Source organism: Scleropages formosus, chromosome 21 (assembly GCF_900964775.1).
Source record: "Scleropages formosus chromosome 21, fSclFor1.1, whole genome shotgun sequence".
Lineage (NCBI taxonomy): Eukaryota > Metazoa > Chordata > Actinopteri > Osteoglossiformes > Osteoglossidae > Scleropages > Scleropages formosus.
Window position 1 is genome coordinate 14,431,854 of NC_041826.1, and position 16,854 is coordinate 14,448,707.

General features: G+C 46.5%; 1 protein-coding gene across 1 annotated transcript in view; it reads left to right on the forward strand.

Annotated features, from left to right (window-relative positions):
* The window catches only part of LOC108918695 (reelin-like), a 92,699-nt gene extending 76,908 nt beyond the window's left edge, over nt 1-15,791 (forward strand). The window contains exons 50-64 of the mRNA XM_029247494.1: nt 158-411; nt 932-1,086; nt 1,281-1,495; nt 2,958-3,135; nt 3,247-3,422; nt 3,572-3,921; nt 4,568-4,743; nt 5,200-5,273; nt 5,380-5,541; nt 5,633-5,790; nt 6,437-6,656; nt 7,583-7,780; nt 9,504-9,602; nt 10,854-10,859; nt 14,575-15,791. Coding sequence (XP_029103327.1) covers nt 158-411; nt 932-1,086; nt 1,281-1,495; nt 2,958-3,135; nt 3,247-3,422; nt 3,572-3,921; nt 4,568-4,743; nt 5,200-5,273; nt 5,380-5,541; nt 5,633-5,790; nt 6,437-6,656; nt 7,583-7,780; nt 9,504-9,602; nt 10,854-10,859; nt 14,575-14,671 — 2,518 coding nt within the window. The 3' untranslated portion in view covers nt 14,672-15,791. The remainder of the gene's footprint in view (nt 1-157; nt 412-931; nt 1,087-1,280; nt 1,496-2,957; nt 3,136-3,246; nt 3,423-3,571; nt 3,922-4,567; nt 4,744-5,199; nt 5,274-5,379; nt 5,542-5,632; nt 5,791-6,436; nt 6,657-7,582; nt 7,781-9,503; nt 9,603-10,853; nt 10,860-14,574) is intronic.
* Nucleotides 15,792-16,854: the final 1,063 nt, after the last annotated feature.

A 16,854-nucleotide genomic window follows, 5' to 3' on the forward strand; every position in this document is an offset into this window, starting at 1 on the left:
CACTGGGACATTAAGCACAAGCTGTTTCCTGGACATACCTGTTTCTTGCTTTCACATTTTTCTTTCTAACTGTGAGGAATCCACACTGGCTCACCGCACATGGCGCCCAACCCTGTTTCCCATTTGCCTGTTGAGAGCTCTTCTGCTCTATGTGCAGGTTTGTGAATGTCCTCCTCCCCCCCGCTGCACGGATCGAGGGCGTGCGCGTTCGCTGGTGGCAACCGCAGCACGATGGCGCCGACCGCAGCGACTGGGCCCTGGACAACGTGCTCATTGGCGGCTCTGATCCCCACGCCCAGATCCTGGACACGTTTGGGGGGTTGGCTCTTCCAAACCACGAGCGAGCTCCTGCGGACGGAGCCCCCGTCGGTCGCATCGCCCACCTCACGCAGCCCGAGGGCAGCCCCACAGGTAGAGGGGGTAGAACAGACAGGGTTCACTGCATGAGTTAACTCAGCATCATCTGTGGCGTAAATAGTAAGAGTGCCTTGAACACAAAGTTGCCACAACAATACACTGTAGGCAACATCTATGAGTTATGGCACTCAGAAATCATTGAATGTATTGGATAAAAGTAGAAGTTTTTTCATGGATCCAACATTCATCAAACAGTGAAGATCAATAATATTGTGAACCACAAAAAATTATTTTGTTATTAAATAAATGATCTGCATGTATAATGAGGGAAGGTAGACGCATATTTATGTTTGAATATCAACGGACGTAATATTATGGAGAACCAGCAGTCCATTAAAAGTCAGTAAAGCCATCCAGAATTTATTCCATTGATTCACTTAGCAGCCACTTGAGCGACGTGCAATTCCGAGTAAAGAGAAGTGCTTTTAATAAAAGATTTTGATATAAAACAGTTTTGTCACTGAAGTGTTTGGGACATGTCCAGCCAACAGTCTGTCTCCCTGTCCTTCCCCAGTGAGTGAGTACTGGCTGTTCTATGAGGACTGCTCAGTCCAGAACTTCTGTGGCTCCTCAGACGGTGTCATGATGTGCGGCAACGAGGATGGCCGAGAGGTGTACGCCATCACGCACGACATCATCCCCAGCCGCGGCTGGATTATGCAGTTCAAGGTCGGTGAATCATTTTGTTCAGTTTTTTAGTTTATAACTGTCATGACTGGTCTGGACTGGACCGGACTGGCCTGGCCCTTGTTGCTTTGGTTTGGTCTCAGTCATTGTCTTATTATTGCACAGATATGGTTGGGCTGTGCAATGCTCTCCATTTACTGGTGTGTGTGTGTGTGTGTGTGTGTGTGCACGTACAGCTGGCAGTGGGCTGTGGGGCTCCTGAGAGACAAATGCAGCGACAAGTACATGTTCAGTACTCCATGGACTTTGGTGTCTCCTGGAAGTATCTGGTGGCCCAGTGTCTGCCGGCTGATGCCCTATGTGGAGGACAGGTGTCCCAGCCCTCGGTCTTCTTCCCGGCCGAAGGGTGGAAACGTGTGGTATACCCTCTGCCTGACAGCATGACTGACACGTGAGTCACCGCTCAATGATATCAGTGCTGACTGACATTTGACGTTATTGCTTAAAAATTCACATCCTGATTCAAATTCATATTGCTAATCTGCATGATACATTTCCATGTGTTGCAGCAGCAATGCACATGACATGCAATACTGCTCAAAAGTATGTGAACCCAAAAATGAATAAATACAAGATACAGAAATCACGAGCCGCACAACACCCTGGGCTTGGATGGAGCAAAGAAAGACACAGAGGCAACACTCATTTTGAGCATTTAATTTGGACACTAGTACACAAGGAAATAATGCTCTTGGCTTGAAGAGTCTATGTATATATTTTTTTTCTATTCTACCAAGCCTATTACTATAAGAATCTGTACTTCTGGCCAATCTGCTTAACACCCCCCAGACTCTTCCTCAACACACTTGCAAACACGGTCACCCCATCATTTCCCCTAGAAGTGCCCCCAGTGGTTGCACACTTACAGTCCACATTTTTCCCATAATGCAACTGTTGTGTATTGATTATAGTGAAAACTCCGGGCTAAGTGTTAATAGGCCACTCTTAATAGCACCATGGGTTAGAGTTTGGTTGGCCGGCAATATGTACAGAAAAAGGGTAGAAGAGTTGTTGCTGCACGTGGTTCAGTAAAAGGAAAAAGAAAACATTATCCATCGCGTCTTATCTTTATTTGTGTTCGAGTGTAGTTATTGCACCCGTAAACACAACAGCAACTATTTACAATTAACATTTTCCCTCTTAGACATGCAGCAACGCGGATCGTTACAATATTAATTTCTTCATTAAAGAGTGGAGGAATGTATACAATAAAATACTTTATTCTCTTTTACCATAAAAAGAAGTTAGTTGCTAATTATAGGTAATGTGCGGTTAGACAGTGTCGTACCAAGCTACTTGCACATGTCGAGAGGCAGCATTCCTTGGCGATATCAGTGCTGACTGGCACACATCTGTGTGTGCATGTGATGTTTGGTTCACCTCTATGTGTCTCTTCATATCTACATTACATTACTTCATTTAGCAGATGCTTTTGTCCAAAGGGACTTCTAATGAACTCTGAGTAGTGTTATCAGGCCACACCTTATTCACCCAACATGACTTATGTTGCTAGATACGCTGCTTACATTGGGCCACTCAACTATGCATCAGCAAAGTACACTCTCTGTGTGACTCACACACTACTGATGGCTTAGAATCACCAATCCACCTGAGCAGTGTATCTTTGGACTGTAGGGGGAAACACACGCAGAACGTACAAACTACACACAAACTGAGCAGGGATTGAACCTACATCCTCTCGCACCGCCCAGGCACTGTGAGACCACAGCGCTACCCGCTGTGCCACCGTGCCACAGATTTCCCCACCTCTGCCTGTATGTCCATGTGCACACGCGTATATCTTTGTAGGTCATTTTCTGTGTCCTGCTCTCACCACGTGTGTTCGTCCACAGCCCTGTGCGGTTCCGGTTCTACCAGCAGCACTCAGACACGCAGTGGGCGCTGGAGAACTTCTACATCGGGCCGGCGTGTGAAGGCCACTGCGGCGGCCATGGGGACTGCCTGGACCAGCGCTGTCTTTGTGACCCAGGCTTCTCCGGACCCAACTGCTACGCCAGCATGCCACTCAGGGTAACCTGGTTCCTGGAACACGGTTCTGTCCCTTCCCCACAGTCAACCTTTGTCTCCACTTCCAGACACATACCTCACTGTCCCTGTGACCTCTCTTTGTCCCTGGCACAGACCTCTCTGAAGGAGCGCTTTGACTGGACTGACTCTCCGGGTCCCCAGTGGGGGGTTTTGGAAGGGGGCCGACCCTGCACTGACTGCGGAGTGCTGGTCGAGGGAACCGCTTTGTATTTCGGTGGCGCCAATGCCAGGCAGGCCGTCACCGCAGACCTGGACCTCCGCGGGGCCAAGTTAGTGCTTCTCCCGTTCTCTCAAAGCTTTCACGGTCCCCGAGCAGCACTGTAAACCATTGTAAGCAAAGGCGTGTGAGATGTTGAATGCTGCCCCTAAAGTACCCACAGCAAAAGCATCCTTTCGGTCCCTCCCCATGCGCCTGCAGGTTTGTGGAATACTGGGCCAGGATCGGCAGTCAAGACAACATAACCACCTGTCAGCGCCCCACGTGCCGCAAAGAGGGCGTTCTCCTGGACTTCTCCACCGACGGGGGCGTGTCCTGGACCCTCCTGCATGAGATGGATTATTTGAAGTACGTGTCGGCGCGGAGGGATTACATCCTCCTGCCGGAGGCCGCGCTCACCAATGCCACCCGCCTGCGCTGGTGGCAGCCCTTTGCCATCTCCTCTGGCCTGGCCACACCCAGCTTGGGGCGTGCTCAGTGGGCTCTGGACAATATCCAGGTGGGCGGCTCGGACATCAACCCGAGCTCGCTGCTGGACACCTTTGACGATGGTGAGAAACCTGTTTGTACCATTAGTTGTGCAGGAACTGAACTTGTGCTCAACAAGGACTGCACAGGATGGGGACTGAAATGTTTTGTATTAATACTTACCAGCATCAACTGGATAACAGGAGTATGTAAAGGAGAGGATTGTTAGGTAGCATAGTGGAGCAACAGGTGGTGTAGTGGTTAGCGCTGCCTCCTTATACACTATGAACCCCGGTTCAAACTCTATCTAATTAATGTATATTAAAATTTACATTAACCTTTATTTATTTAGCAGATGCTTTTCTCCAAAGCGACTTCCAATGAACTCCATGTAGTGTTATGAGCCCACACACCTTATTTACCACGGTGACTTACACTGCTAGATACACTACTTACAATAGGTCACTCATCCGTACATCAGTGCAACACACTCTGTCACTCACACTGGGTATGTTCAGGTATATAATCTACATTGCTCTTGTAAACATTACCCAGCTGGTTGAGCAAATAATGGTAAGTCAACTTTTAGTATAGTAGTATAGCATCAGGTAAATAAATACGAGCGTAAATGTGTATGTGATGTCAGCAAAAAGCAGCTGAGTGACCGGAACCTTGTCTGCATCATGCCTATGGCCTTCCTGGGTCCTTCGGCCCTGGTCCGTGTTACAGAGGGTGTGTCTCACGAGGACAGCTGGAGCTTCTATCCCAATGCCGTGCGCACAGCTGGGTTCTGCGGAAACCCCTCCTTCCATTTGTACTGGCCCAACAAGAACCACGACGGGACGCACAACATCTTGGCCACACGGGAGCTCATCGTCCAGCCCGGCTATGTCATACAGTTCAAGGTCAGGGTCCAACCGCGCTGCTAGGACAGCAGAACATCTCTGAGCCATCTACTGACATTTTGGGAAACGGGTGGAGTAGGGCTTGGTGCCACCTCCTCGCCCTCAGATTACCCAGGTTCAGGTCCTTGCTCCTGCTGTTATACACTGAAAGTATGGCATGCAGTGTAGTGGTTAGAACTGCCCTTTGCTTTTGAAGGACTCAGGTTCGAATCCCACCTCCTGCTGTAGTACCTTTGAGCAAGGTACTGTACTTACTCTGAATTGCGCCAGTAAAAATTACCCTGCTGCATAAATGAGTAAATCATTGCTCCGAGAAAAGAAATCATCTAAATGAGTAAATGTGCTTAACATTGCTTGTTTCAGTAGAATAACCAGTAATAAACCAGTAAGGAGCCTTGAATAAATAATCTGTGTGATGAGATGATAATAATTGTAAAAAATATCTGGCTCCTTTAGATTGTGGTGGGGTGTGAAGTTGACAGCTGCGAGGACCACCAAGCAGTGCAACTGGAGTACAGGAAGGATGCCAGGTAACAGAATGAAAACACACACACACACACACACACACACACACACTCAGTGACAGCGTAGAAAGTCCTTCTGTTGTGTGATAATATAACCCCACCCTACCCCCAGGTCCAACTTGTGGCAGTTGGTACAATCCGAATGCCTCCCCTCTTCTGTCAACAACGTGGGATGCTCACCCTTCCAGTTCCACGAGTCGACCATCTACAGTCCGGTCAACAGTTCGGAGTGGACGAGGGTCACGGTGCAGCTGCCTGACCATGTTTCCTCTGGGTATGTGGACTTGTCTCGAAGTGTTTGTCCCCTGTGAGTGTTACCTTCTAAGCACCTAACCGGTGCTCCCCTGACTCCCTGTCTGAGGCAGTGCCACTCAGTTCCGCTGGATTCAGCGAGATGGCACCGGCGAGCGCCGAAGCTGGGGTGTGGACCGCGTGTACATCGGGGAAGCGTGTCCTGGATTCTGCAGCGGACGCGGCTACTGCACCAGCGGGGCCGTCTGCATCTGTGACGAGGGTTACCAAGGTAGGCGCAAGGGTGATGCGTGAGCGCAGTCGCATGAGCTGTGCCATCTCCTGGCTGGTGACAGTCCGTTGTTCTCGCTGGCGTGCGAGTCAACCGCAATAATGAATAAATTAATCTACAATTCTGAAATTGTTATTGCCCCAGCTGAACTTGAATTTGTTCTTCTGTCTCGGTAGTGACGTTTTGAGTAATTTAAAGAGGTCTGGAAAACTTTTGAACGCTGCAGCCCTTCAGTTCTTTAGTTGAGAACCACATATGTAAGACATAAACCTACTGGAAGCACATACGTCACAGGCTTACTGAGGTGACATGTATTATTCATCATTACCATCTGAACCGCTTGTCCCCTACGGGGTCGCGGGGAGCTGGAGCCAAACCAGGCAACACAGGGCGCAAGGCGGGAGGGGACACACCCAGGACGGGACGCCAGTCCGTCACAAGGCACCCCAAGCGGGACTCGAACCCCAGACCCACTGCAGAGCAGGACTTGGTCCAACCCACTGCACCACCGCACCCCCCACGTGTATTATTATCATTATTATCATTATTGTATTTCTTTGCCTCCCTCCATCACCACCGGTGTTTTGCTTCCATTTATTAAGTGCTGCCCATAAATCTCAACTTCTGTGCTCTCTGCTTGTCCCAGGTGAAGACTGCTCCTTGGCCAGTGGAGACTTGCCCAGCTCCATCAAGGACAACTTTGAGTCAGGCAGCACATCGGACGAGAGCTGGCAGCTGATTAAGGGAGGGGGAGTGGGCAGTGGCTGTGGCCAACTCTCACCCCATGCCCACGGGGACTCGCTCTACTTCAACGGCTGCAAGATGCGGCAGGCCATCACCAAGCCCCTGGACCTCACCAGAGCCAGGTGTGCAGCAACCTCCTCTATCTAGAGGGTGTTACAGGCCCAAGGTTCGGTCAAACATTTCATCACAGGGCACGTTCACGGGTGGTCAGTGACCCTGCAATGAGGGTCTGTTTTCTGGGCGGTCAACTCCACACCATCCATTATGGAAATAATCTGTCTTATGTTGATATGGTTTTTTTTTTTGTGAAATTTCATAGAGCCTTTTTGGACAAAAAATAGTTGGTAAGGACAGAAAGTAGTGTTGTGGGTATGAACATGGTCTTGTAACCTTATGGTTGCCAGTTTAAGAGCCATTCCCATTTACTGCTGTATTACCCTTTCTCAAGGTACTTAGCCTGAGGTGATACAGTAAAAGTACTCAGCTGTATAAACATGTCAAACACTGTACTTTGCTTTGGATAAAGCCAAGTTTCAAAATAATAAAGATCCCTTAAGATGCACTTATAATCGTATTAACTAGCAGTGGTATAAGCAAAGCCAGCAAGAGTCAGCCTTGAAACAATTAGCAGAGAGTAGTAAAAGAATTAGTTTTCTTGTTTTATGAGTTAATATATTCACCCGGAGGGGGTGCGGTGGCGCAGTGGGTTGGACCACGGTCCTGCTGTCCGGTGGGTCTGGGGTTCGAGTCTCGCTTGGGGTGCCTTGCGACGGACTGGCGTCCCGTCCTGGGTGTGTCCCCTCCCCCTCTGGCCTTACGCCCTGTGTTGCCGGGTAGGCTCCGGTTCCCCGTGACCCCATATGGGACGAGCGGTTCTGAAAATGTGTGTGTGTATATTCACCCGGATGCTGAAAGAACCGCTTTGCTGAACTGGTTGCAAAATATTGAGGTGTGAAATTCTCTGTTTGCATTATGTTCTGACATGATGTTTATTCATCGCCTTAGTCTGTTGTCTAGCATCTCTGATCTCCCTGTTTCCCTGTCGCAGCAAGATCATGTTCGTGCTACAAATCGGTAGCACATCCCAGACGGACAGCTGCAACGCTGCGCTGGACCGGTCGGACACCGTAGACCGGGCTGTCCTCCTTCAGTACAGCGTCAATCATGGGGTCACCTGGCACGTCATCGCCCAGCACCAGCCCAAGGACTTCATCAAGGCCCAGAGGGTCTCCTACAACATCCCTCTGTGAGTGCACAATACTGCATGTTCCAGCTCCATCGCAATGTTTCTGCAACACTCACACTGTATGGTCTTACAGAAGTCAATGAGCAGTGACCAGCATAGGTGTGAACTGCTGCAACGCTGATTTCTTATGTTTCAACTGAAATACCAGCCGTTCCAAAAACAAATTTTACGTGCTCATCTTCGCTGCATCATTCTAAGTGGAATCACAGATATACAGTGCATTCATAGAGTGTTCGGACCCTTTCGCTTTTTCCGTATTTTTATGTTGCAGCCTAATGCTAAAATCGTTTAAATTCATTTTTCCCCTCATCAATCTACACTTAATGCCCCATGATGCAAACAGAACAGGATACATTCAAAGCAAAAACAGGATTTTGTAAATTTTTGCAAATTTATTAAAACTAGAAAACTCCAATGGGGGTGCGGTGGTGCAGCAGGTTGGGGTGGGTCCTGCTTTCTGGTGGGTCTGGGGTTCGAGTCCCGTTTGAGGTGCCTCGTGACGGACTGGTGTCCCGTCCTGGGTGTGTCCCCTCCCCCTCCAGCCTTGTGCCCTGTGCTGTCGGGTTAGGCTCCGGATCACCGTGACCCTGCATGGGACAAGTGGTTTCAGATGGTGTGTGTGTGTGTGTATAAAACTCCAAAGTATGGTGTCACCCATCTGTGCGGCTGGGTGTTTTTAATGGAATAATACACACACACTTTTCTGAACCGCTTGTCCCATACGGAGTCGCAGGGAGCCGGAGCCTAACCTGGCAACTCAGGGCGTAAGGCTGGAGTGAGAGGGGACACACCCAGTACGGGATGCCAGTCCGTCACAAGGCACCCCAAGCAGGACTCGAACCCCAGACCCATCAGAGAGCAGGACCCGGTCCAACCCACTGCGCCACCGCACCCCCGCGCCCCCCCCCCCAATGGAATAATAATAATAATAACTTAATTGAACCAGGACCCTGTGATGGACTGGTATCCTATCCAGGGTGTATCCCCTGGCCTTGCACCTGGTGATTCCGTGATAGGTTCCAGACCCCCGTGATCCTGACCAGGACCAGCGGTTAATGAACATAGACAGATGGATAACTGAACCGGGCTATTGCAAAAGGATACCACATGGGACTTGAACTGGTAACCTTCCGGTCAATTTAGGTCAAAGTCCTTTTGTGTCTTTAAGCCTTGAGCTCCCTGCTATCTCACGGTGTGTTAATACTACAGTCATGAAAACGCACTTTAAGTGCAATACACATTCTTTGCTTTATCATCAATAACTGTTTGGCTAGTGAAGGATCACAGCAGCCTAGAAGGTGTCCCAGAAGTATGGTGTGTGAAGCAGACTTCACCCTGGATGGGATTCCAGCCAACTGCAGGCCAATTATATCCCCTCATTCATGCACGCATACACATCCAAAGGGGAATTTTGAGTCAGCAATTTACATGAAACAAGTTTTTTGGACTGTGGGAGAAACCCAAAGAACACAGAGGAAACCCACATGAACATGGGGAAAACATGCTTCGCTCTCAGCGAACCCAAGTCAAACCCTGTATACACTACACCCCACCGTGGAACACCAGCACTACATGCTGCACCGTCATGCACCTGTACATCGACTCTAGCAGACAGTGCCATAAAAATGCTAAGGAAAAGGTGTGAAGGTCTTTCCTGGGGATCAATATGAGTGTAACTGTGTACTTAGAAAGTTCTAGAACGTTTCTTACATCTCACCCCCAGGGAGGCCAGAGTTAAAGGGGTGGAACTGCGATGGTGGCAGCCTCGCCATGACGGTGCTGGCCATGACCAGTGGGCGCTGGATCACGTTGAAGTCGTCCTGTGAGTATTGCACTCCACACCCACCTGGTTAACACAGCACCCATTCTGTAATTGTCACGGTCACCAGCCCCTATGTCAGTCTTTCACACAATATGCAGTGTAACCTGTGGAGTCCGCAGATCCATACCACGAATTTGAAAAGGGATTTTTTACCTGTGTTTTCAGAAGGAAGGAGGAGGATAAATGAACTGAACCAGGGCAGTACCTCCTAACTTGTCAAGCAGCAAGCTGTGTCAACCCCCTCCAGGTCATTAGCAATGCTTCCATAAGCAGATCTAGGGGTAGCACTCTTGTTAATGACACTGACACACACGTTTCTGCTCTGCTTTACCGCATGCAAATACTTGACATCCGGCTCACTCTTACTCAGTTCATTTCTCCGTGCGTGGCGAACTGCACGGTATTTCGGGAAGAACAGGGCGGTGGGGGATCCTCGAGCCAGTTTCCTGGATCGCTGGTTGTTCTGTCTGCTTGCTCAGATGTTGCTTAGCAACACGTACGCAAATACTGCACAGTGGCTCTGTTTCTGGTAATCCTTCCTGCCGTGCTCTCTGCCTTCTGCTCCCCTGGCTCATCTCTGTCTGGTATCCGTGGAGAGTGGAAATCAGGCTGCCAGGAGGATCATAGCCAGTCCAAGTGCGTCTTGGACTGATCCTAATTAATGCTGACAAGAACGATAAACCCAACAAAGTGCTACCTGTGGTCTAAAGGCGGTCAGCCGTTCGCAGCATGCCCTGCTGGAAGTCTGAACTACATTGCTTTCTCTCTCACTGCTGACGACAGCATCTGTTGGACAATATTGTAGCGATCCTCAATAAGCTCTTTCTTTTTCTTTTTTCTTTTTAATTTTTTTATCCTTTTGTTCATTTTTATCCTACCCCTACCATCATTTATTCTTTCCCATCACTTTTTGCTCCATGTTTCCATGGTTACATCGCACCATTTAATGTAAATGTCTAATACCTCCCCGTCGTTGGCTCCCTGTATCCCCTCTAACCATTTCCACCGTCTTCTATGATGATTTTTCAATTTGTTTCTATAACTTACGGCTTCCCTTTGTCTTTGTCTTTCACTATATGGTCATACCCCTGTATGATCACAACTGCCTGCTCCTGCCTCCCCAGGCCAGATATCCTGTCCCCAAAAACTTTCCTGCGTGGCAGCTGCCCCATCCCACCTCTCTTGACCCTCCCCTCTCGCACTCTAATCTCTGCTCTCTTCTGTATTCTGCTCCCTGTGGCATGGCTGTAGAGTCAGGTAAGTCCCCGCCTCCTCCGCAATGCAGCCAAGCCCCCAGCCTCTCATTTCCCACTTCCTGCTGGCCTTCACCTTCTTCTCCCCCAGGTCTCTCCTAAACCACTCCGATCCTCCTACCTCCCTAATTGCATGTTGCCCACAGTGACGATTGAGAGACAGGTCCTTAACCCTAACTTTCTGGGAGGTGCCCCTGGAAAGTTTGGTGGCAGATACATTCATGGGTGTGGTTGTTCCTAGTCAGAAATAAGAATCCTCTAAGATGCAGAGTCCTTTTCATTTTGGAAGTAGTGCATCACATATTAATTGATGTATAGATATCCAAGTCATTTAGTGTCCTTAATGAGGGCTAAAGCATTGAGTCTGTATTTGAACCAAAGATCCCATCAGTAGAGGAAAATCTCATACATCAGGTGTATATGTCACAGTCTAGGCATTGACCACCAGTGGAGATCTGATTTTGATTTGCGCTTCCTCAGGGATCACTACGAATCTTCCAAGTATGTTATTGTTTGAGTGCAGCCACCAATCCAGACAACTGTTAAAAACTCTAAAAAAAAAAAAAAAAAAAAAGAAAAAAAAAAAAAAGGCAAACTGCAGCAGGTTCAGAAATCTGGCTGATCCTGTGGCATCATGACGACTTTGGTCAGAAACCTTTCTCCTTTTGCAAATTTATTGTTTCACAGTGTTAGGCGAGGAAGTACATTCAGGCGTAGGATGGGAAGGCTGTGGCAGGTAAAATTAACATTTATACATATATAATGTGCAAGGTGCAGAGTGCTGGAGCACATCAGCGCTCTGGAATCAGAAGGATTCTCAAGACGAATCTCAAATCAAACCAAACTGTGGGCTCCTGGAGACATGAATTTGTCCTGAGCTCTTCATCTTAAAATCTCATATACATCTCAAATATATAACCATGCTTCTTTTGAGTGCTGCCTCTCCTTCTGAGAATCTGCTTTCTTATTTGCCTGCTCACCTCCATACTATCCCACATCTTTATGCATCGCTTCTGCCTGTGCCTAACCCTGAGCATGTACACTGGACCCTGCTTGTGTCTTTCTCTCATCATGTTGGGGGACAAGTGCACAGCCCACCTGCTGCCAGTCCTCTGTCCTTCCACCACCCCTTCCCCTGCTTTGCAGAGTCCCCCGCCTGCACTGGCTGCTCTCCTGGCTCACTGGCACCGCCCTGCTGGATGGAAGAGGCACTGACAGGCTAAGCAAGAGCAACTTTCATAGCTGTTTTTTAATTTCTCTTTTTTGTTCCAATCTGTTGTCACTTTTCCCTGCGGTTCTGCGTTCCCAGAAGTTTTTCTCAGGACGTCAAACACTCAAACAGCAGTGCCATGCAAAGCCTCAGATATCTTGCTTGTGAGAGAACCCACTGTATCACTGGAACTGCACGTCTGAATTACATGATTTATAGTGAAAATAAAAATGAGATGAAAATGACAAGATAAATAAACTAATCTCAATGGATATTTAAGTACTTGTCACAAATAGTATGGGATGACACTTGCAGGGTTCTGGTTTCATGTAATACAAATTTCCCTCATATAACAGATACCTTTTACAAGATTTCCAAGTTAGGAAATCAGTCTCTTAGGACTCACTCACTGAGGAACACACTCATCTCACACCTGTGGGAAATGCCTTAGAAGGTCAATTATTTCTGTTCAGAATATTTCCTTTCATGACGTCAAGCGCCACAAGACGAGCAGCCCATCCCCATGCAAGGTGTGGCCTCTGCTGCACATCTTAGTTGTCTTGCTGCCACACGTCAGCTCACGAGCAACTAAGAGATCTTGTGACTCTTTATTAGTTATATAGAAATGAAACATAAAAGAAAAAAGTGCTACAAGTTGAACAGGCCAAGGAAAGCTCAACGTAATGACTCCAAAGACATGCTGTTCAGGTTCACCCATAGTGTGTGAGTGGCAGAGAGAGTGTGTTCCACTGATGTATGAATGAGTGACCCATTGTAGTGTATCTAGCTAGCAGTGTGAGTCACCTTGGTGAACAAGGTGTGTGGGCAGATAACACTACATAGAGTTCATTGGAAGTTGCCTTGGAGAAAAGTGTCTGCTGAATATGTAAATATAATGTAATGTAAATGTAATGAGATAAAATGTGTAGAATTCTCTTGAAAGGCAACATCATTACAAATGTCCTTAATTTGATTTACAATTCTTTTATCTCAGAAAACATTTATTTTACTCAGTAGCGAAAAGCTATGAATGTTACAAGTGATTACAGTAATTACAATACAAGAATTGCCTTATTAGGTGTTGTTTTTATTGTTATATATTTTTTTTTATAAATATATGTGCAGCGCAAGGGGGCGCGGTGGCGCAGTGGGTTGGACCGGGTCCTGCTCTCCGGTGGGTCTGGAGTTCAAGTCCCGCTTGGGGTGCCTTGTGATGAGCTGCCGTCCGTCCTGGTTGTGTCCCCTCCCCCTCCGGCCTTACGCCCTCAGTTGCCGGGTTAGGCTCCGGTTCCCCGCGACCCTGTATGGGACAAGCGGTTCAGAAAGTGTGTGTGTGTATACGTGCAGCTTCCCAATGTGCTTTGTAGTGAGAAAGTAATATGGGTTACAACTCTAAGACAATTTGCAATAAATTCCAGCTTTTAAAAAATTGCAACAAGAAGACAGCAGCCGAAACTATCCATTGTTAATACCACTTATCCGGTGCAGGTTCTTGCTGGTCTGGAACCTATTCCTCAAACATAAGGTGTCAGGCAGAATTCATTCTGAACAAAATGCCATGTACACTCATTCATTCACACATACATACATTAAGTACAGGCTGAAGTCACCAGTTCACCTGAAAAACATGTCTTTGGACCATGGGAGGAAAGTGTTCCATCCAGAGGGAACCCATACAAATAGAGAGAGAACACGCAAATTCCACAGTGATTGATGAGGTTTCGATCTCATGGCCCAGGAGTTTTGAGTCATACTCTCCACCACCGTGCCACCAAAGAAGGACAGGATAATAGAAAAAAAGTAGTAAAATTAATTAAGTAAAAATTAGTAGTAAGATAAATAATGAAAGGGAAAAGGGCCATGTGTATGTGTTATGTATCAGCAATTTTGGCAACATATGGCTCCAAAATATGGATCTTAAACCTGGTTTTATAGGTGTTCAGAAAAATTCTGATATTCTGGGCTTTGTTTTGAATGAGATTTTCTCCATGTCTAAAAGATAGGTAGGAATTTTACATGTTTGCTGGAAAAAGGGTGAATCTTCTGTAGCTCACGAACAAATTATATATTTAATGGTACTGCACTGAATTAATAGTAATGAAAAGTTCTAACAAGCATTCACTTCATGAGGAGATTTTTGGGAATGAACCACTCCTGTTATCTGAGGGAAGTCTGTATTATTAAACTAAACATTGGGTGTTTGCTTCATTGGCATCTTTTCAGGAGTACAGATTCTGTCCCACATACTGGAGATCATATGCAGATTCCAGATTGATGGTGGCGTTTATTGTTATCAAACCGTTTCATAAGCTGACTGTCTTTCAAAGTATGGAGCAGCAACACTGGGCCTATCTGTAAATAATGTTGGGAGAAGGCCCTTGAGCGATTGAGTGTTTGAGGTTTTGGGGCGGAACGGCTTTGTCTTACTGGTCTCTGATGATGGGCTCCATTTGATCGTTAATCACATTCCCTCCTCTTCTCCTCCCTCATTCTCCCTTTTTCCCTGCAGCACCCGCAAACAAAACTACATGATGAACTTTTCGCGACAGTCCGGCCTACGCCACTACTACAGCAGGAAGAGGCGAGCACTGCGACAGCACGTCTAAAGACCATGCAGGGGTTCGCCCCGTGACCTGCCAATCACACATAAACCCTCCTTGCCCCCTTTGCCCTGATGACATGTTGCCCTGCTAAGTCCCATCCATCAACAGACTCCAGTCAGCCTTAGACTGTCCCACTCCTTTCTGACAGACTCGCTGGCCATTCAAGCAGAAGTGTGGGGAATCTAAGCTGTCGCCGATCATGGCCTTCGCAGGGAAGATGGTAGCGGGAAAGGCAATGCAACAAAGTGGCCAATTTGTTTACTTTCCGCGAACTTTTTTGGGTTTTATCATCATTGTTGTTCTTGGTATTCTTACTGTTATAACTTCAAAACTATCCTGCCTTCCACCCCAAATCCTCCTGTACCACACTGTGAAGTATATATACACGATTCGCCCAAGAGAAGGGAACGGTGGAGTGGAACTGAGCTCTCCGCTGGGAAGGCTTGGCCTTCCTCGCTGAGCCGGGAGGACAGTCCGGACGGTGAAGGTGATGGGTGAAAAGAGGCTCTGAGTTCCGTGTTCTTGCTGTTTTTATGTGTCTGTGGATTCTTATTGTGACAATTTGACTGTGGCGTCCGCTTCATTTGCTTGTTAGTTCTTTAAACTGAGTTTTTCTTTTTTTTTTTTGTCAATCCAAACGATCGGTTGGCGACTGAAGCATCCTGGACTTTGAGACAAAAGGAAGAAAGAAGCACAAAAAAATTAAGAAAAAAAAATGCAAAAAAAAAAAACAAAATTGACTGAATGATTTTTATTTCTTTTTTTTTAATATGTTAAATCCCAAAATACAGATATTTATGGTATAAAGTTCTCCACGTGACCTATTTAATATGCACTGTGTGTGAAATCTGTGTTATTTTCCAGTATTAAGTTATTAGCAGTGGAGTCAGTTTCTTTGACTACATTGCCTGACCTCCACCCGCTGTGCCCCTCAAGTCTGTCCCCCCATCTCTTTTATAAATTGGGATTCCTGGAGGTGGGGTCTGCCTGTCGGTGTTGTTTTGCGGTCTGTGTGTAATGGATTCCTGCTCCTCGGTGTAAGTTCCTTATAGCAATCTCCTGTATTGGTATGTATAGCCGCCATGGGACCACCCAGCAGCCTTATTAAAGGGAAATAAAGTACTGTCCAAACCTCTCTAACCAGCCATGTGTCCATATGTATATGTCCAAGTTGCTTTTGCTAGGGCTGGACACCTGGTCTCCAAAGCGAGCACTAGAAAATACTACTGAGCATGTGAACATCATTTCCTGTGGTACCTAAGGAATTTTCAGAAGCTAAATCAGTTTCAGCATGAAACCTTTTGCCAGGTAAAAATGAAGAACAAAGAAAAAAGGGAATACACTGATGTTACACTTGCAAAAAACAATGATATCTATATATATACCTACTGTAAGTAATACAGATTCCAAAATTTTGAGATGTTGGTGAATTCTATGCATTAACATTCCTTACATTTGTAGATTTTACATTATATTACATTACGTTACATTTATTTAGCGGACGCTTTTCTCCAAAGCCACTTCCAATGAACTCTATGTAGTGTTATTTTACCTTCAGCTACCGTATCTATTGTACAAAGAAGGAGTACTAAGAAAAGGCACTGGTTCAGCTGCAATTTAGGCTGAAGATACAGGTTGACTGCAGCGTTCCCCAGAGAATCACTGGACGCCACAGCTGTTTGTATTGATTAGTGAATCTACATTAACCAATGAAGCTTTGGAAAAAATCTATAGTTTCTCTTGTGGGCCGATAAGTAACCAGTGAACAATTTACCCAGAAACATGCTGCAAAAACATGTGTCTTGGTCTGCGTAACAACACAGGATTTGGTTTATTTTGCTGAGTTTGCAAATTGCTTTCATCGCATAAAATTTTCAGAAATCATGTGTTGACTTTGAAAGATTTTTGTGAACAGAGCAGCAAGTGGTTTTCAAATTTCTTTTTCAAGTGGTTTTGTCAATGGCTGGCAGAGCAGCCACCCCAAACACCGGAAAATCTTTATTCTTGTGACACAGTATACTTTGTATGAGCCTTACTTACTAATTACATTGGTCCAACTTATAAAAGATATAAAAAATATTTTCAGCTTTCTTGAAAACATATAAACTAGAGGTAAGTTGCACTGGAAGAAATGAACATTTTCATGATACCTTTTTCATGCCTTTCTTAAAATTACATAAATGTGC